Below are 21831 nucleotides of genomic sequence, written 5' to 3' on the forward strand. Positions count from 1 at the left end.
GAAGATGAAAAAGTTCTAGAGATGAATGGTGGTGATGATGCACATCAAATGAACTTAAGGCCATAGAACTGTACACTTAAAATTGGTGAGAATGGTAAATTTTATGTTATGTATATTTTACAATAAAAAAGAATACAGCTGAGTAACATTCTGAAAACTGAACAATAGTCTATCTAATCACAGTTGAAGATAGTGAAGAAATATTTAAAAACAAAAGATATATGTACCTGGTGAGTCTTTACTTTCATTGTTTATTTTTCATTTTGCTTTCTCTTTCCTTTTTATCCCCAACCCCTTAAGTTCATTTTATTCCATTGTAAATTTTGTGATTTATGGGTTTTTAAGATTGGGAGAACAAATTCCAAGAATCACCAATTATTATGTTTTAAAAAACTGTATCCTTGGAATCTAGTACATTATCTACATGTAGCCAAAGAACACAATTTCATACCATGCAGTAGTATATTTTTGTAACAAGCATTATCCTTTTCTACAATATTAATCCAAGTCAGTTTTCTTCTGACTAGTCTATATAACCCTGAGTTATATACTTTTTATAATCCTATCTGTCGATTTCCTGGAATCTAATATAATATTCCAAAATTTCAATCTTAACTCCCAACTAGAATTTTTAAAGAATTATTGAACCGTGATTTATAGAATTATAGTAATCTGCTTCCAAGTTTATTATTTTCCTGATGAAGTTACAAAACTTATATTCTCAGAAAAAAATTATGTTGTCTCATCTTAAAAGTAGCAGTTAAGAGCTTGAACTTTGCATTCAGATGGCCTGGTTTGAATCCTGCTTCTACCACTTATGATATATGTGAATGGGCATATTATTTAAATTATGTAAATCTAGGTTTCCAGAGTGAAAGGGGTAGGGGGAGGTAGAAGAAGTTAAGGGGAAGATCAGTGGTGATGGAAAGAGACTTGGGGTGAACACACAATACAATATACAGAGGATATACTATAGGATTGTACACCTGAAACCTATATAATTCTGTTAACCAATATCACCCCAATAAATTCAATAAATAAAATAAAAACATTTTAAATGTGGATATTAATACCAAAGAGTTATTGTGAGGATCGTGCATATAAAGCTCTTTTACAGTGTCTGACAGGTAATAAGGTTCTTAATAAATGGAGCTATTAATAATAATAATAATAATAACAGTAACAATAGCAGCAGCATGTAGAAGTGATGAGTGCCCTATTATTGAACTGAAAGACATTATATTGTAACTTTTAAAAGTGACTCCACAATTTCAATTCTAAAATAAGTCCAGAAAAAAAGAGCAACTGTATATTTTAAGACTTGTTTTCTTTTGTACATCTCTTCTAAATAACGTCATTCTTATTATAATATTAAGCAAAAGAAATTAAACAGAACAAAAATGAGAAGACTAGGTATGTATATGTATACATACACACACAAACACACATCTTTCTAATGTGATATATACAATGTCAGGAAGTCATATAAAAACATGAGGAAAAAAATCGAAAAATAAACAGGAAGAGCCACTGACTACAATGAGGTGTGTAGGAAATTTGCAAGTTCAACTATTTGAACAATTAATTCAAAATCACATTATTATCAGAAAAATATACTGTAATTCTTCTGGTAATTACCCTTGGAGGCAGATCCAAAAGGGTTGGATATTTTCATCTTTTCTCATCAATGTAGGCAAAAAAAAAAAAAATCATATTTTCTTTAAACAAAGCCAAACTGCTACTACAGTTACTAATACTAAAGATTTCTAAAGTATATAATATTTGATACCAGGATTTCTGACACATTTCATTAGAAAGTACAAAGGGTTTCCATACTATCAACTCAGACTCCCCAATGACAAAGAAAAATTAAAAAAAAATTAAAACAGAATGAATGTTTCTGAAAATATATTCCATAGAACACTAATGGCATAAGACACCAGAGTGGGAGGATAAAAGGGTTCAGTAGTTAAAAAAAGTTGAAGTCTGTGAAATGCTGTATTTTCTATATCTCTCTTAGAGATGAACTACACTGTGAACACGAAAGGTTCTGAAAAGTCCTGCAGTTAACAGAGCTGTTTAAATTTGTTTAACCAGCCCTGGCTGGTTTGGCTCAGTGGTTAGAGCGTCAACCCGTGGACCAGAGAGCCCCGGTTTCGGTTCCAGCTAAGGGCATGTACCTCGATTGCCCTTGTCTCCCATCCCAATTGGGGTCGTGTGGGTGGCAACCAGTTGATGTGTCTCTCTCACATCGATGTTTCTCTCTCTCTCTTCCCCATTCTCTCCCTCCCACTGTATGTGAAGGTAAATACAAAAAATGTCCTCGCGTGAGGATAAAAAAAAAATTGTTTAACCAGTGCTTCTAAAATATATTTGGCAATAAAATCCTTTTCTTCAGAAAATACAAAGGAACCAGTTAGTGTTCCTCATAATAAATTATATTAAGAAATGTATAATAAATTGCCTTGATTAGTTATTAAAAGTATAGTAATTTCATATGCACCTGCCAATAAATTCAATAAAAATAGATAATTTTTAAAAATGAGTCCATAGTATTTTACATCAGAAAAAAAAATCTAACATGCCTAGACTAGCATTTACACTACCTTTTATTTCCAGAATATGTGTTTTGACCCCTTTACTGCCTGTATGTTATTTAATCAAGTCCAAACACCAAGTTTCTAATACCTGTGAAAATCTATGAATGTAACCATCCATGCCTTTGCTTTTCTTTCTGGGCTTCATTGTAAGCAAAGAAAACCCTGTAGCTCTGAGTTACACCTTCAAATAAAAGAATACTAAACTCAGTTACCAGCAATTTATTAACTGGTGTTATGAGCTGCATTTATGCGATTCTAAAGTAATATAATGAATGTTCCAGAACATTAATACTGAAGCACAGTAATGATTGATTATGACTTCATTCTCCTAACATCTCTCTAACATCCATATTATGTATATAAAACAAAATACATACTGTAATTAGTACTTTATTTATTGGAGGTTAAGCAACTTGCTCCAAGTACCAATAGTTAGGAGAGACCAATTTCTTGTTGGATGGACACTTGTACGTATTACAACTATAGAAATTGTATTACTCACCCTGAAATGTGAACAAAAACAGGAAATTCCTTTACTGATAGCTTATTATTTAAGGAATTTTCTTCTTTTGAAATAATTTTGGAACACAATTTGCTAGAAATCTACACTTGAAATGAAAAAAGAATCAGACGGCATGCTAGATAGCTTTTAGTGAGTTCAGAAATTAAGAACAAAGTCCTAAAAACTGTAATGAGGCATTCATTAATTTGTCTTTGTGTCAGATGAAGCAAAATAAGTAAGCTACAATTAATTTGGGGTGAAGTGTGAATGTAAATGATTATGCTGCCAGGCTGTGGCATCATTTTCTTCCCAGGTTACTGGTTCAATTTCAAAAATACATAAAAGTGTAAGAAAATGTCCAAGATTAAATGTACATCAATAGTTTTTTAAAAGCCTAACAAAGACACCATGACTATAATTGTGGAAATAATACATTTTGGTAACCCATGGATATTTGGTTATTGATTTTCAAGTTATACAAAGTAATCTGGTATTGAAAGAAAAGAAAACACTTCAAAACATCTATGGCAGAATACATGTAATCACAGTATTTTATATTATGATAATACATATCAATAACATTTTACCAGAGATATGGCAAATGGTTGAAGAAAAAAATTGAACATTAAAGGAGTCACAAATAATGACAATTCAGTAAAAGAATTAAATAATCAGGTTCAAGTTTCATAAGTTTTTCTTTTTTTTAATGTAGAAACAGAGGTAACAAAAATTGGTTTTCACCTGGTAAGTGTGTACTCCCTGAGTCCTGAATGCAAATTCATGGCAGAAAAAGTACCTATGCATCCACGCAATCTTTTGTCTCGACCAATCTTCCATGTTACAAACAGTGGGCTGTAATGGAAGATAAAAATAGGGCAAATCAATCGATTCAACTTAAGCAAGTATTTACTATATGCAAGATTAGATGCCTGAGATACAAAGACCAAAGGACAGGACCTCAAGCGGCTGGGTCCAGCCCAATAGGACTGCATTTAGCAATAATTATAGCTACAACATACTGAGTATATCCTATATATTAGGCAGCACAATAAATGTTTTAAACAAATTATCTATATGTTAGCCTCATCAACACCTCTAGGAGGCTGGTGCTATTACTAACATTTCTATTTTAGGTATGAGGCAGTCCCACAGTTCATACATAAAGTAGGAACTCAAACCTGGGCAATAAGAGCGTTAACCATCATTTCCAAAATGCCATCATGGCTGACTGCCTGAATCCTTATTTAAACCTCAAATTACTGATAGATTCATAAGTCTAGTTTAGGAAATCACCAATTTCAATAAATACTTAACTGAATAAATCAGGGCAAAGTACTGTGAAAGGTACTACAGGAAATACAGAGTTGCTTAAAACATAGTTGTTGCTCTCTAGGAGCCAGTACAGAAGGCAGGCATGTTCACAGCAAACTGCCATAAATTAAGCTACTGGGATAGAAGAAAATTTCATTGAGCTTGATCATCTTCAGATTGGCCTATAAAAATGAGTAGAGTTCAGAGAGCTGAAGGATAAGAGCAAACATTAACAAAGTAATGCTCTGAAACAAGAAATTTTATTTTAAATTTTAGGTAAAATTATTGCCAATAAGTACAATCTCTCAAGCATCAACTACCAAAGTAATATAGCCCTGGCCGGTTTGGCTCAGCGGTTGGAGCGTTGGCCTGCGGACCAGAGTCCCGGGCTTGGGGAACATACCAAAAAAAAAAACAAAAAAAAAACAAAAAAAAATAATATAGTCTCGCCAGTGTGGCTTACTGGTTGAGCATCAACCCATGCACCAAGAGGTTGCCTGTTTGATTCCTGGTCAGGACACATGCCCAGGTTGTGGGCCCAATCCCCAGTGGGGGGTGTGCAGGAGGCCGCCAATCAGTGTTCTCTCTCATTGATGTTTCTGTCTCTCTCCCTCTCCCTTCCCTCTCTAGAATAAAGAAAAAAAAAATTTTTTTAAAGAAAAGAAAGTAATATCGTTTTAAATGAAGTTTAATAGAGTAAATGTTTGGATTCTGCAGCAAACCACTGACAGTCTCAATTACTGGTTAAGTCTAAAAACAATTATTTTTATCAGAAGCAACTCCATATGTCAGTTTTATGAAATAAATTAATTTACATATTTTAGGACATTTTGTAAAAGATAGACACCTAGTTGGGGATGGTTCGTGTTAATATGAGCATTCACAGTGTTACTAGTATAATATAATAGATTTAAGCTTTCTAAAAATTTAAATCTTAGGGAGACATACCATATGTCATATATTTGTGATAATATGCTGCTGAGTTGGAGAACACATTCGTTATTTAAAATACTCTCTAATCAGTCATCAGGGGTGGAATAGATATCCTGTTAAACACTTCAGTCACCCACCTCAAACATTTAAATTGTGCTGAGTTCTGACAGGTAGCCACAATGGCAGACAGGTTCCCAAATAAACAATATACAAACCAGGGAGCAGTACTAAGAACTGGCTTCTTCCAGGAGCCAAATGCGCAGAGGCATTGAAAAAGATGACTAAAATATAGGGCCAAGCTTTTATCAATGTTAGTATTCAAGTACTGAATGACTACACTAAAGGTACTAAAATACAAGCAAAATGTAAATTCCAGGTTTTCTGTTTTCTACATCATGTGTACTGAATATCTTATAACTTGAGACAAGAGTCTAATGATCCAGTTGGAGATTTTCTCTATTGCTCTGGACTAATACTAGATCAGAAAGACAAAACTTAGATGGAATTATTTTCTCACAAATACTAGTATCCTAAAATGCACCAGTTATCTCTAAAGATGAATTTCATCTCTTATTTATTTATTTTTTTTACTTTCTAAATTGATGGAGTCAATGTTAGCAACCATTATATGGACAATAAGATACCAATCCTCTCCCATAACAATGCCTATACAAAACATCTCTTCGTAAGATATGTCCCCTGGCAGACCCAGAACAAAGTGAATCATACTGTACCACATATAACATGTCTTTAAAATACCATGATGGATTCTCAAAAACACAGAACTAAGTGGCATGTTCTCTTCCTCAGTGACTTGAGAGAGAAATCTAAAAGTGTGAGTGAATTCATTTCCTATCAGAAACACAAGAAATGAAAGTCATTTAAAACTTTACTTTCAATTCTCTTATTTATTGCACTAAAAGATATATGGACATCATTCTTACTATAATCCTCTCTACTCAAGCAAACATTTAAAATTTGTAGGATAAATAGAAAAAAAACACAGATTAAAAACTATATTATTTAATATGTTAGAGGGCATTCAAACACATAGTGGGGGGGGATTATACAGTTTCTTATTACTATGCTTGCTATCACTGATTAAGGGATGGTGTATTCAGGAGGCAGGGTGCTAGAGGATAAGCTGTATTTTGCCAGGCAACCTGGAAGAAAAGGCACTCCATAAGTAAGCACATGGGGATGTAAAAGTGCACAGCACTGTGGTCTCTTCCAGATTTAACATTCTGTGAATTTCCGGCACTGCTGAATATGTGTTCTACAGAACCCTCATAAGAGGTAAAGCAGCACAGCTGGTGTGGCTCAGTGGTTAAGCACTGACCCACATACCAAGAAGTTACCGGTTCGATTTCCTGTTAGGGCACATGCCTGGGTTGTGGGCTCAATCCCCAGTGTGGGGCATGCAGGAGGCGGCCAATCAATGTTCTCTCTCATCAATGTTTCTATCTCTCTCTCCCTCTCCCTTCCCCTCTCTCTGAAAAAAATTTTAAAAAAAATTTAAAGAGGTAAAGCAAATGCAGAGTTGTCTGCACTCTCCTGGTTTCTTACCAACATCCACTTTGGTATTGCAAGGAACTATCTGTGTCAAAGATGTGAAGGATTTCTACTTGACAACCCCACTGTGTTTAGGACAGATGCCTGAAGATGGAAGAAATTAGACTTTTAGTAGACAGAATAAAACTATTCCTTCAAAATGTGGGGCTCTAATTTCTCATTTGCAAAGGCTCATCCAATGTCTTTTGTAAAGACCGCATATATGGAATTTTTAAAAATCCAAAATACCTAAAAGTAATATTTAATGGGGGAAATTGAGAAGTTAATTATTTTAAAGTAGACTGAAAGAGAATAAACATAAATGAGTACAAAAGATCATATCTTGAAAGTGATAACTATCTTGTACAGGGCAGTAACTATGGGGACATTCAGTATGTATTATCTAAAAATTGAACAAACTTTTATTTTCCCAACACACAGAGGGGAAAAATAGGCAATTTCATTCTTAAATGTGTTATTAAAATATGTATGAGTTCCCAAAAGGACATAAGACCTCAACATATTCCAAGACAGATCAAAGTAGAAAAAAGGTTTGAGCCTGTTGAGAGAAGCTGCTCAATGACAAGGATATAAGGAAAACAGTACATAGTAAGACAGAAATAGAATGTTTTTGGAAAATATTTTTTATCATATGGTTTAAGTCCACCAATGTACATTGAAAAATATACTGCAATACAGAAAGGGATTCAACATGAAATAAAATATTAATGGAAATGTTTATCTGAGGGTAACCAGATATTGCTTTTTAAGGAATTTTCCTACTTCTGAACATTTTATGCCACTATGTAATTTTAAGAAACCTTTGGAGAAACTCTCCCCATTTTTCCAAGTCTTTAGACAGGAACAGGAATCTAGGTGAACCTTCCCTGCCAACTGGCAGCCAATACCTTCAGGTCAATAGTAGTAGCTCTCAGGGAAATGTAGTTGCATGTAATCAGCAACAGTACAGAAAAGTGATGTACATCTGGGCAGGATATTCGCCAGTCCAAGTTTCATGACACTTCCTATGCCCCTCTTTACAAGTATCGTATTGACGCAAGCCAGAAAAGGTTAAAAATGTGTTTGTAGGAGATGGGAACAACTATGAAACAGTTGTATTTACTTAACAATATTTTCTCAGAAATCCTATTTGCCCTGCCATACCACAGCAATAACAAAAGTTAAAAAACAAACAAACAAAAAAACCCCAGCAGCCTTAGACATTTGCAAGCCCCCACTCCAACATTTGGCTCTTCATTAGAATTAGATTACTTAAAACAAAGTTTGTAGGTGGTAACATTAACGATATGATATCAGTCCCCACCAATATAATACTAATTACTATAACAGAGGTAGTCAATAAGGTTATTAACATTATAGGTAGTTATGGGTATAGAAAGAAGCCCTCTAGCTTGGTTCTTTTCTTTCGGCCTTCAAATAATAATTGCTTCTCAACTATGTTCAGGTTCTTCTACTACTTAGCTCCAAAATCCAAATGAATTACTCATAATGTCCAACTCAATACCATAATTCCCCAAAACCTAGGGGCTCAGAGAAAAACAGAAACGGTGGAGTCTTCCTTCTACTACCAGGTTAAAAACCTTTCACTTCTTATTCCAACGAAAAGTTATATATCTTATCTACAAATCATATAAACTACAGATTCAATTTGTAAATATGTGCTCAACATGGTAAATCCTGTATTAGTCGGCTTGGGGTGCCATAAAAAATACAACAGACAAGGTGGCTTAAAAACATAAATTTATTTTCTCACAGTTTTTAGTCTAGGAAGTCTAAGATCAAGGTTCCAACAGGGTTCCATTTCTGGTGAGAGCTCTCTTCTTGGATTGTGGATGACTGCTTTGTCCTGATACAGACTTTCCTCATAGCATTCAGAAAGAGCCAGTGAGCATGCATATGAGCTCTCTAGTGTCTCTTCTTATAAGGACACTAATTCTAGGGGACCTCATTTAATCTTAATTACCTCATTATAGGCCCTATCTCCAAATAATGTAACAGCTGCGCTTACAATTTCAATGTATGAATCTTGTGGAGACACAATCCAGTCCATAGCAAAACCCTAACAAAAATGTTAGTACATAGTTAAAAGTTTATATACTAGCCCGGCGGGTGTGGCTCAGTGATTGAGTACTGACCCATGCACCAAGAGGTCGCTGGTTTGATTCCTGGTCAGGACACATGCCCAGGTTGTGGGCCCCATCCCCAGTGGGGGACATGCAGGAGGCGGCCAATCGATGTTCTCTCTTATCAATGTTTCTCTCCCTCTCTCTCTCTCTCCCTTCCTCTCGCTCTAAAAGCAATAAAGAAAAAAATTAAATTTAAAAAAGTTTATATAATAATGTATCTAAGGTTATTAGTTATGAGAACTTTAAACAGATTATCTGTTTCTTCAGGTGAATAACAAATGGAGACTAAATGCAGAGTCACCAAGCTGGTTAGTGTTAGACCTTGGCTGGTTCTCCAAATTTTCTTACAACTGATTTAATCCCCTCCCCCAAGTATGGGGATGGGGTGGGAATTGTGCATAGTAAACTTCTATGTTTCTAAAATACCACAGTACCATGCAGGTAGGCATAAGCACAAAAATCTCCTCCTCCTCAGAGAGATTAGCTGAGAAGATACCAGGACAAATTGGAAATGCTGGATAAGCCAGAAATACTAGACTGAATCTACAAACTTCTATATTATTCCATTATTCTAAATGAAATAAGCCAGTCAGAGAAAGACAAGTATCAAATGATCTCACTTATATGTGGACTCTAAAGAACAAAATAAACTGATCAATAAAATAGACCCACAGTCATAGAAACATGGAACAGACTGAGGAATCTCAGAGGGAATGGGGGAGGAGGGATGGGAAGAGATGAACCAAAGAACTTATATGCATATATGAACTGCCCACGGACACAGACAGTAAGGTAGTGAAGGCCTGGGGTGGGCCATTGGGGGGAAAAGAAGGGAGGGGGACATGTGTAATACTCTCAACAACAAAGATAAATTAAAAAAGAAAGCTCACAGCAAAACCTACCAGTTTATTTTTGATGGATTCCCAGCACCTGTTCTGACTCCCTCTCAACTTTCTTGCTTCTTTTTTTCCTACTGTTTAGCCAGCCATCATCAAACTACAGTGTTCTAAGGAATATCTACAAATTTTCATCAAATCAAAATTTCCATTCACCATCTGACTGTTTAAGTAAATGCATATTACTTAATGAGGATTTTGAATGACTGAATGAATGAGTCATTAATGAATGAATAAGGCTTAACTCTTCCAGATATTTTGAAATTCAAATTGATAGGAAGCCCTGAAAGGAGAGGAATAGAAAGGGGTAAATGGGGGTAAGGTTCCAATGCAGTTTACAGGTTCTCAGCCACACTAATCCTTTACTGAAGATAAGGAAAATACACTAAATCACTATTATAACCTTATACCACATTCTTCCCTCCAATCTTTGTAAACAGTGTCTATATCCAATGGGGCTCAGGAAGATAAGGAGACACTGATTAGATAGCATGGCTGAGTAAAGAAAACCACAAATATCTGAAAGTGGGAATCAGGAATTACCAATCTTTCGGTACTTTTCTCTACCTGGTGTTCCTAGAAATTCTATCATAGCAGCATTATGTTCTTATTTTCCCTGCTTTTATAATGCTAATTTAACTGGCAAATGCCAGAGGAAGAGAGGCAGTCTAAAGTCTTACATATGACTGGGAAAGTTGAAAGTATGTGTGTGTCTTGTAAATCAAGGATAATCACCACCAACAAACAACCAGCCAAATCACAAGCACACTTTAAAGAATTAGCTTGATTCTGCCAATTTTTAAACCAGTTCTTCCTTTAGAAAGACCAAATCGACAATTTTCAGTAAACTAAAAAGAATTCAGTCTCAGACTTGATATACTGAAATAGTCTGTCTTATTATTTTGTTTTTTATAGCCCCGAATTAGATGAAAAAGACTACCTACACTGGGAAAAAATACCATATTTGCACATATTTTCTCTTCTTAGTTGACACTGCATGGGTATTAAATTTAATATATGGTAGCATTGTAAGGATGAAATAACTGTGGGTTGTTTTTTTCCTGATAACAGGAACAAACCACAAATCTTTATCATCTGAAAATCTAACTCAACTAAATTTTAAATGGCAAATTGCTATAGATTTCCAAAATGAAATAATTTGTTTGAAATTCCTATTCTGAAATCATTTCTTCAAAGAACTTTAAGGTTTGTGACTCAGTCTTTATTATGAAAAGAGTTAATCATTTATACATATATAACAGACCAGGCTAAAACAGATGACTTTCTGCTAAAGTCTTAAGATTTCTGAAGTCAATATAAGCAAAACTAAGAAACTAAGATAACTAGATCCAGGAGTTTTATAATAAATATTGATTAATACAGTCCAATCTTTTTTATGCCATTAAAAACTTTTATGAAATAGTGTTTTGGGACTTCTATTTGACAATTTGTATACTGGATGATCCGGTGGAATTCATAACACTTTAAAAAAATAAGGAAGACAACTAAGGGTTTTTTGGTTTGTTTTGGCTTGGTTTTGTACCTTCCCAGCTAATGACTTATCTTCTACTATCTTGTCTTATTCTGAGAACCCATTCAATTACCAAAAAAAGCTGATTGATTTAAACACTAACATAAAAAGAGCTGGAAAGTTATCCAGCTTCTTTATTCTAGATTTTTATCTGGTTTCCTGTTCCAAGAAGATGTGATGTAATGTGCCAGTTTAACGAGTAAGACCTGCAATAAAATTTTGATATATTTGTTTTTCACATGTTTTCTGAGTTTAGGAAGGTAACTGCTTTGATTTTAAAGTCTGGTATTTGAAGACTTGAGCAGGAATTCAGCAAGTCCTTCTTCCTTTTTTTTAATCCTCACCCAAGGACATTTTTCCATTTTTTGTTCGGATAGAGTGGGAGGGAGAGAGAGGAAGAGAGAGAAAGAGAAACATCGATATGAAAGGGACACATGGAGTGGCTGCCACCTGCATGGCCCATCCAGGGCCAGGGACAAACTGCAACCGAGGTACGTGCCCTTAGCAGGAACCGAACCCGGGTCTCTCTGGACCACAGGACGATGCTCTAACTGCTGAGCCAAACAGGCCAGGGCAAGTCCTTCTTCTTTTAAGGGAGACATGAAAGGTGGGATCTAGGGACAAAGTACTCAAGTGAGAGCTTATTTTGTATTAGGGGTGCTTATGCTGCCTTTGCTTCCCCCCTCCTTTCACTTTCAGAAAATAGTTCAACCTCTCAAGAACCTCTCTCTACTATTAAATATTCAAGAGAATGAGGTTTTTGTGGGTGTTTTTTTTTTTTTTTAGTTTGTTTTTTACATATTACTGACATCCTCACCTCTAAAGTGCTTCTTTTTAAAAATCAACTTCACATCCTGGCAGTGTGGCTCAGATATCAGAGCGTCCGCCTGCGCATCAAAGTGTTGAGGGTTTGATTCCCGGTCAAGGGCACATATCTAAGGTATTTGGGTTACAGGTTTGGGCCCTAGCCTGGTCTGGGTGCGTGCAGGAAGCAATCAATCTACGTATCTCTCTCACATCAATGCTTCTCTCCCTCCCTCCCTTCCACTCTATCTAAAATCAAGGGAAAAATATCCATTGGACTAGAAAATAAATAAATAAAAATCAGCTTCATTAAAGTATTATTTATATAAGAAAAGCACATATTTTAAGTGTAAAATTCAATGAATTTTGACAAATGTATACAAATCCAACCTAAACCACAATCAAGGTATAAGACATTTCCATCACCGCATGGAGTTTCTTCAAGCCTCTTTGCAATAAATCTCCCACTCACACTCTTGGAACCTGGCAAATACTAACCTGCTTTTGGTCACTATTGTTTTGCCTTTTCTAGAATTGCATATAAATAGAACGATCCAATATGTGGGCTTCTGTATCTAGTTTCTTTTGTTTAGAATAATAAGTTTGATATTCATCCATGTTGTTTGGTCCTTTATTTTTCAAATACGTTTTCATTGATTTTTTTAGAAAGAGAGTAAGGGAGAGATAGATAGAAACATCTATGTGAGAGAGATACATTGATCAGCCACTTCCTGCATGCTCCCTGCACACCCCTCACAGGAGATCTAGCTGGCAACTCCGGAACGTGCCATGACCGGGAATCGAACCAAGGTCTCCCAATCCATGGGCAGATGCTCAATCCACTGAGCCACACCAGCCAGGCTGTTTGGTCCTTTTCATTGTTGAGTGGTAGGATACACCAAAATTTATCTACGCATCCACTGATGGATAGTTGGATTGCTTCTAGTTCAGGGCATCTGTAATAAAGCTGCTATAATATTTGCATTCAAATTTTGGTGTGAACATAAGTTTTATTCTTGTTAGGTAACTGCCTACAAAGAGAATTGATGAGCCATGAGTAGGTGTATATTTAATTTTATAAGACACTAACAAACTATATTCCAATTAGCTGTACCAATTTCCAGTAGCTGTACCAATTACATTCCTACCAGCACTGTATGAGTGTGCCAGTTGTCCACATACTCACCAACATTTGATCTTATCTTTTTTTAAAAAATTCAAGTTAACGTATAGGGATATCCACTGTGGTTTTAATGTGCAGCTCTCTGATAACTAAGAATATTAAGCAACTCTTCAAGCAACTCTTCAAGCAACTCACATATCTTCTTTTGGGAAGTGCTTGTTCAACCCATTAACTCATTTTTAAATTAAATTGTCTTCTTTTGAGTTGTAGGTTTTTAAAAAACATATTCTGGATAACAATATTTATCACATATATGTACTACAAATATATTTTCCTAGTCTGCAGTTTGCCTTTTCATTTTCTTAATGGTATCTTTTGAAGAGCAGACATTTAAAATTTTGATGACGTTTACTTTTATCATTTTTTCTTTTCTGATTTATGTTTTTGTGTCCAATAGAAGAAATCTTTATCCAAAGGTCATGAAGATTTTCCAGAAGATTTATAAATTTAGCTTTTACATTTAGGTTTATGACATATTATGAGTTACTTTTTTGTGTATACTGTGAGGTAAAGGTCAAGGTTCAATTTTGTATTTGTTAACATTTGGTGATGGATTTTTGTGTATTATGTACATAAGGAATATTAGCTTTTGGCTTTCTTTTCATGTAATATTTTTGTCAGTTTTTGGTATTTACATTGATGCCAGCCTCACATAATGAGTTGAGAAGAATTTTATCCTCCTGTGTTTCCACAAATTTGGTTTATTTGTTCCTTACAGATTTTATAGAATTCACCATTGAAGTAATTGGAGCTCATATTTTCATTATGGGATAATTTTCTATTATAATTTTAATTTTCTTAATAGACATAAGGTTATTCAGATTTTCTAGTTCTTTCTGAGTCAGATTTGGTAATTTGTATTTTTCAAGGAATTCTCCCAATTCCTCTAAATCGTAGAATTTGGGGCATAAAGTTATTCAAAATATTTCCTTATTATCCTTTTCATACCTATAGGATCTAGACAGATGTCCTTCGTTCCTTCCTGATACTGATCATTTATGTTTATTTGTATCTTTTATCTCATTTTTATCTTTACCAATCTAGCGATAGGTTTATCAATTTTGCAGATCTTTTCAAAGAGCTGGCTATTGATTTAATTACGTTTTCTTTATTGTTAGTTTTCTGTTTTATTGATTTCTACTCTTCTAATATTTTATTCCTCTGCTCTTCATTTTCTTCTGTCTTTTTTTTTTTTTTTTAATCCTCATTCGAGGACATTTTTCCATTTTTTGTACAGACAGAGTGGGAGGGAGAGAGAGGAAGAGAGAGAGAGAGGGAAACATCGATGTGAAAGGGACACATCGAGTGGCTGCCACCCGCACGACCAACCAGGGCCGGGGACAAACTGCAACCGAGGTACATGCCCTTAGCGGGAACCGAACCCGGGTCTCTCCGGACCGCAGGCGGACACTCTAACCGCTGAGCCAAACCGGCCAGGGCTTTTTTTCTTCTGTCTTAAGGTGGAATCTTAGATTACTGATTTTGAATTTTCCTTATTTTAAAGCTATAAATTTCCCTCTTAGCACTGTTAGATGTATCACACAAACTCCAGTGTGTTGTTTTCACTATTATTCAGTTCAAAATATTTTTTAATTTCCCATATACTTTCTTCTTTGACCCATGATTCATTTAGTGGTACACTGTATAATTTACTAATATTTGAAAATTTTCTAGATATCTTTTTGTTATTGATATTTAATTCTATTTTTATCAGAGAACATACTTTGTATTATTTCAATTCTTCTGAATATACTGAGGCTTATTTTATGGCTCAGAATGTGATCTCTCTTAGTGAATGTACCATGTGAATTTGAAAAACAGATGAATTCTGGTAGTGTCAAGTCCAGTGCTTTATAAATGTCAATTAGGTATAGTTGATTGGTAGTGTTGGTCAAGTTTTCTATCTCCTCACTGACTTTTTTGTGTACTTGTTCCATCAATGATTGAGTTAAGAGTGTTGAAGTATCCAACTCAAATTAATGATTTTGTCTATCCTTTCAGTTGTATCTGCTTTTTTAAAAATGTTTGTGTATTTTAGTTCTCTTTGAAGAGTATAGATTTAGGATTGTGTCTTCTTGATGAATTGACCTGTTCACCATAATGAAATATCCTCCTTATCCCAGTAACACTGTTTGTCCTGAAATCTAATTTGTCTAATTAACATAGTCACTCCAGCTTTCTTATGATTAGTGTTCGCATGATATATCTTTTTCCATCTTTTTGTTTTTAACCTATCTGTGTCTTTATTTTTGAAGTGGGGTTCTTAGAGTCAGTACATAGTTGGGTCTTAACATTATTATGTAGCCTTTTAATTGGAGTATTTAGACTACTTATATTTAATGTAACTTTGATATGGTTTTCTGTCTACCATGTTTACATTTGATATTTGTAGTTGTGCCTTTTTTGGTGGTTGTTCCAGGTTGTATATGATTAATCTTTAAGTTACTGCAATCTACCTTCAAGTAATATTACATCACTACATATGTAACAGAGACTTAGCAGCATACTTCCATTTCATTCTTCCCATCCCTTGAAGCTATTGTAGTACCTTATATAAATTCCATGATAGATTATTATTTTGTTTTAAACAATCACTTAATTTTTAAAGAAATTTTAAAATGAGAAACACATTATTTTATATTTACCCATACTTACTGCACTTATCTGGAACTCTTCATTACATTGTAGAGATCCAAGTTTCCATCTGGTATTTTCCTTCAGCCTGAAAAACTTCCTTTAATATTTCTTACAGTACAGGTCTGCTGGTGACAATTCTTTCAGTTTTTGTTTGTCTGGAAAAAAATGTATTTCACCTTCATTTCTTTTTGCTTTAACTTTTAAAAGATATTTTCATTGGAGATGAGGTTGACAGTATTTTTTATTTTCTTTCGGCACTTTAAGTATCTCATTCCATTGTCTTCTTGCTTGAATTTTTTCTAATGAGACCTATGATTTCTTATCTGTGTTCTTCTGCATGAATGTGTTTTTTTCTCTCTAGGTTATTTTTAAACGGCCCCTCTACCACTGGTTTTCAGCAATTTGATTATAATAGCCGTAGTGTGGTTTTCTTTGTGATTATCTCACTTAAGAGTTCATTGAGCTTCTGTGCATTTATAGTTTTCATCTTAACTGGAAAATTTTAGTCATTATTTCTCAAACTATTTTTTCTGCCTTTTCCTCTCTCTCCTTTCCTTCTGAAACTCCAATTACATGTGAGTTAGTCTGCTTGATCTTATCTCACAGTTCTCTGAAGCTCTCTCTTATCTTCAGTTTTTTTGTTTTTCCATTTTCAGTTGCAGATTGGATAATTTCTATTGTTATGTCTTCAAATTCAGTGATCTTTTCTTCTGCAGTCTAACCTGCTATTAATCTCATTCATGGATTTCTTATTTCAAATACTTATACTTTTCAGCTCCAGAAGTTCTAATTGGTTCTTCATATGTCTTCAACTTCCTTCCTTGTTATATTCATGTTTTACCTTTCATTGTTCAACATATTTTCACAGCTGTTTTCAAGTCCTTGTCTACTAATTCTATAACCATTATTTCTGATTCTATTTCTATTGACTGACGTCCTCCTGGTTATGGATCACATGTTAGTGCTCCTAGCAATGATTAATAATTTTTAGATATAAGATACTATAATCATTATATTCTTGATTTTACTGCCTTCCTTCAAAGAGTGTTGAAGTTTGTTTTGTCGTGCATCTAAATTGTTTGTGGATAATTATTTTTCAACACTTGGTTTTTAGTTTTGTTAGACTGGATTCAGAATGCTCTTTACTCTAGGGTATATTACCCCAATTACTAAGGTATGACCCTTCTGGGGTCTCTGCTGAATACCCTGGGTGTTCGGCAAAATCTCTCTATTCTTGCTGTAGGAACTCAAATGTCTCTTAGTCCTGTATGAGTTCTGGTAAGTTTCCAGCTTATAGCTCCTGAGCAATTGTTTTTGCCCAGCCCCATGTGTTGCTCTCAATACACACACAGATCCATATTCAGTGGAAGATAAAGAGGACATTTATGTAGATTTCTGGAGCTATTTCTCTGAGTAGCTCCCCGATCTAGTACTTTGCTGTACAAATTCCTATCCCCTAGGCCTCCCTGGACTCCTATCTCTGTCTTATAAATTCAATAAGACTGCAGGCTCTGCTTGTCCTTCTCACAAAACTATGGTCCAGAACCTAGTTGCAAGAAAAAAATCCAGGTTGAGTCTAGGGCTCACTTTGCCATTTCCATTTTTCTCAGGGATCAAGTCCTATGCTAACTGTTGCCCAATGTCTGAAAACAGTTGTTTCATATATTTTGTCCAGTTCCTAGTTGTTTATAGGGTATGTGAGGCAGAAGGAAACAAGTCTTATACTAGTTACACCCTCATGGACCAAAGTGGAAGTCTCAAAGCCTTTCAATACTGAGTTAATTAAAGGGTCAAACTCTGGTAGGTTTCACATACTAAATGTAAAAACAAAAAACAAACAAACTACCAAAAACAGTAGAAGACTACAGCAAGCAGGAAAATGGTATAGGAAGGAGAAAGCAAAAGGAACAGATCTCTTCAGATTTGACAGGTAGTGAACTCTCAGAAGAATATGAAGTGACTTAAACAATTTCAGGGGCAACTTACTCTTCAGAACCAAAAGGTTAGAGATGTCACTTAAAAATATCAAACCAAGAACTCTAAAATCCAAAGTAATGAAATAAAAAAAGTCAAAGCAGTCAGGTAGAAATTGAACTTGACAAAAATGTCAGTTCTCAGTCACACTGATATTTCTTCCTTTAAGTCCATGACAAAAATAGCTCACTCCTCTTTTTCTCTCTCCATACAAGTTTTTTTCAAAGTAAATGCAATCTGATCAATCTTTTTTTTTTTTTTTTTATCCTCATCCGAGGACATTTTTTTTGTTGTTGTTCAGGTAGAGCGGGAGGGAGAGAGAGAGAGGAAGAGAGAGAGAGAGAAACATCGATGTGAAAGGCACACATCAAGTGGCTGCCACCCGCACGACCAACCAGGGCCAGGGACAAACCGCAACCAAGGTACGCACCCTTAGCGGGAACCGAACCCGGGTCTCTCGGGACCGCAGGCCGACGCTCTAACCGCTGAGCCAAACCGGCCAGGGCTAATCTGATCAATCTTAATTTACAATAGCTAAACAATCTTGAGGAAGTTATTAATAAACACAAATGATGTCCGATGTATGTGTGCTTTGTTGTTGCTATTTTTAAAGGGCTATTTTTTAATTATGACCATTTAAATAATCTTACAGCACAGAAATTTACTTCACTACTGTAAGTTAATACTGTAGTAACACTGAGTTTACCATATTCTTAACAGCCCAAATCTTGTAATCACAGTGTCATATCTATAGAAAGGCAGTTGGCTAAGGACAGGAATTCCACATTAACTAAACCAGAAATGCAGCTACTTTATGATGGAACAAACAGAAAAAAGTACTGTGATATGTACCATCATATTATCATATCAAAAATTATTTTTAAACTTTCCTACTAACACATCAGACAACATCATTTTAGTTCAATGTTCAGAAAGTAAATTGCGTCAGCCTCTAATCTAGGAGGCACAGAACAACATACATTTCCACAGAAAATGAGGATAGCAGTAAGCAAGCAAGTGTAGAGCAAATGAGAAAAAAGACAAATCCATAAATAACAATGGCTGAGAAACTGAGGTAATAAGGTAGTGAAATGAAGATAATTGCTTACCTTCTTGCTTTACACTTCTCTTTAGGTAGTCCTATATATAACTGCCTACTTCAAAGCCTATAACTTTGTAAACAAAGCAGAAGCTAAACAAAAAGACCAAACTTCCTGGGATGATAAGAAAGAATACAGCAGTCCTACCAACAAACATCAGTACAACAACTTCCTCTGTATGTTTAAATGCTCTGATTTATAAAGCGTCCAGCTGAATCACTAGGTATATGGCAGACTACAAATGAGCTAAATGTAATATGTAGGGTCTGGAAGTGACAGTGACTTACTCAGTTTCATCACATCAATACAAGTAAAATTTGCCACCTGAGTTATTAAACATGCTCATCCCTGAGAGCTAAGACTTCCCTAGAGACCACCTAGTCCTCTTCATTAAAATCAGCAAGAATAGCCCAAATTTTTGCTTTTTGGATAAATCCCACAGGTAAAAATAATTTAAACTAGAGCTGTCTCTTTACTTCCAGATCTGAAATGCACATATGGAACTTCATACTCAGTCCAGGGTTTCTATAAAGCTAGAGAACAAAAAACAAGGGGAAATGTAATTTCCTACCAGGACTACCTCTCCCACCCCTTCTTGGCATTAAACACTAACCAAATTTCCAGTTGGAGATGCAGATATCGGGACTCTACATATCTCAGTTGAATACTGCCAGATTGATGAAAATTCTTTTTCTTTGAAAAGACTCTTTCAGTGACCAGCTTCATGCTATCAAACTTGCCCAATGTCTTTCCTCATTCTGCCAATGTAAACATAGCACAAAAGCACCTCTATTTCAAATAAATAAAACTGAGCAATGGCAAAATTATTGCATTTAGCAATAAAGAACAGCTAATCAATTAAATCCAAATTATTTTCTATAGGAACACATTTCTCACTTTGTAATGTAAGACAGCAAAATTACCAAATGATTGGTTTACTCATCATTAACTAGTTCCCATATAGACTACAAAATTCCATAATATATGTAAGTGTCTAACTCAATGCATGATTTACTAAATAGTAGCTCTATCTTCATCCCAAATCTGTGTGGGAAGATCAGTTTGAATTAGAGAAATCCGTATTATAGAGTTTAAAATAAAACTACTACTACTTTGGGGTACGTTCAAATTTACCTGCCCATCTCCTTCCTTCTTTACTCAACTGGTACTTTAATAAATAAGTTAAGTAAATAATTTAATAGATGAAAATAACTGGTACTTAATACATCAACAATGTAAATGGAAATTCTTTTATATCTAGAACAAAGCCATCCTTCATCCATCTGGCCCACACGAATGATCAACAATTCCCCCCAAAAAATAAGATTAGAAAACAAATAAATAAGGTTTCTCCTGCTGAAATATGGGAACTCTTTAAAATAATTTCAAAGCACAAAACTCTAATTACCTATGAATATGATATAAATCATCATTTTTCAATTACAACTGTATAATAAAATAAAAGACACATAAAAGGAGCATTTTGCAAATGATCATGACTATATATATATATATATATATATTTTAGTAGTGTGTATACACATATATGTATACAAACATATATACATGTGTATACACACTACTAAAAATAGCTAACTTTTATGGTACATTTATATTTACTACGTGCCAGGCTTTTTTCAAGTGTTTATATGTAATAATTCTTTATTTTAATATGTTTTTATTGTGATTTCAGAGAGGAAAGGGGGGTGGAGAGAGAGAGAGAAACATCTATGTGAGAGAGAAACATCGATCAGTTGCTTCCCGTACACATCATGACTGGGGACCAAATCCACAAACTGGGCATGTGTCTTGACGGGGAATATATCTGGTGACCTTTCTTCCCATGCATGGGACAATGCTCAACCAACTGAACCACACTGGCCAGGGTGACATGCAATAATTCTTTTAAATTCCTACTACAACCCTATGAAGTAGATACTACTGTTATCTCCCATTTTACAAATAGGGAAACTGAGAATCAGAAAGGCCAATTAACTTGTCAGTTGTCACATAGCTACTAAGCGGTGGGGCCATAATTTGGACCCAGGCATTGTAGCTCCAGGGCCAACTCTCTTTACTATATACTGTGAATGTGTGTGTTGTTTGATATAAATCATTTGAAAAATAGTATCCCAATGTGAATTGAATTATTGGCTTTAAAGAATACCTGGATATCAGAGCTAGCATAAATAAAATTGTTGACACTGTGTATATCATACAAATTAAAATAAACAGAAGATTAAAAACATAAAACTTCACTAAAAAGAAGAAATGTTCTAAGGATGAAAATCTGGGAAAAAAAGTGTCATATTAATATAAATGTACTGGTATTAATAAAAAAGCATCCCATTGAAAGAAAGGATCAAAACACTTATATAACATTTTATTCACTACAAATATAATACATGTTCACTGTACACAATTTTTGGAAAATACAGAAAAGAAGAATGAAATAAAATCACACAATCTCACAACCCAAAGAAAATGAAAATTTACAGTGTTTCCTGACACTCTTTTTCTATGGAAATATTTTCATGTAGTTAAGATCATACTGTACGGTTTTCTACAGTTTATTTTTCAACTGAATTGCATAAACATTTTCCAACAGGGTTAAAATTCTTTAAAAATATTTAATGGCTATACGGTATTTCATCGTATGAGT

General features: G+C 34.7%; 1 protein-coding gene across 2 annotated transcripts in view; it reads right to left on the minus strand.

Annotated features, from left to right (window-relative positions):
* AMMECR1 (AMMECR nuclear protein 1) overlaps positions 1-21831 on the minus strand; it is a 135958-nt gene that overhangs the window by 66532 nt on the left and 47595 nt on the right. For both annotated transcript variants that reach the window (XM_036270649.1, XM_036270648.1), the window contains exon 2: positions 3844-3954. In XM_036270649.1, coding sequence (XP_036126542.1) covers positions 3844-3954 — 111 coding nt within the window. The remainder of the gene's footprint in view (positions 1-3843; positions 3955-21831) is intronic.

Source organism: Molossus molossus, unplaced genomic scaffold, assembly GCF_014108415.1.
Source record: "Molossus molossus isolate mMolMol1 unplaced genomic scaffold, mMolMol1.p scaffold_m16_p_2, whole genome shotgun sequence".
Classification (NCBI taxonomy): Eukaryota; Metazoa; Chordata; class Mammalia; order Chiroptera; family Molossidae; genus Molossus; species Molossus molossus.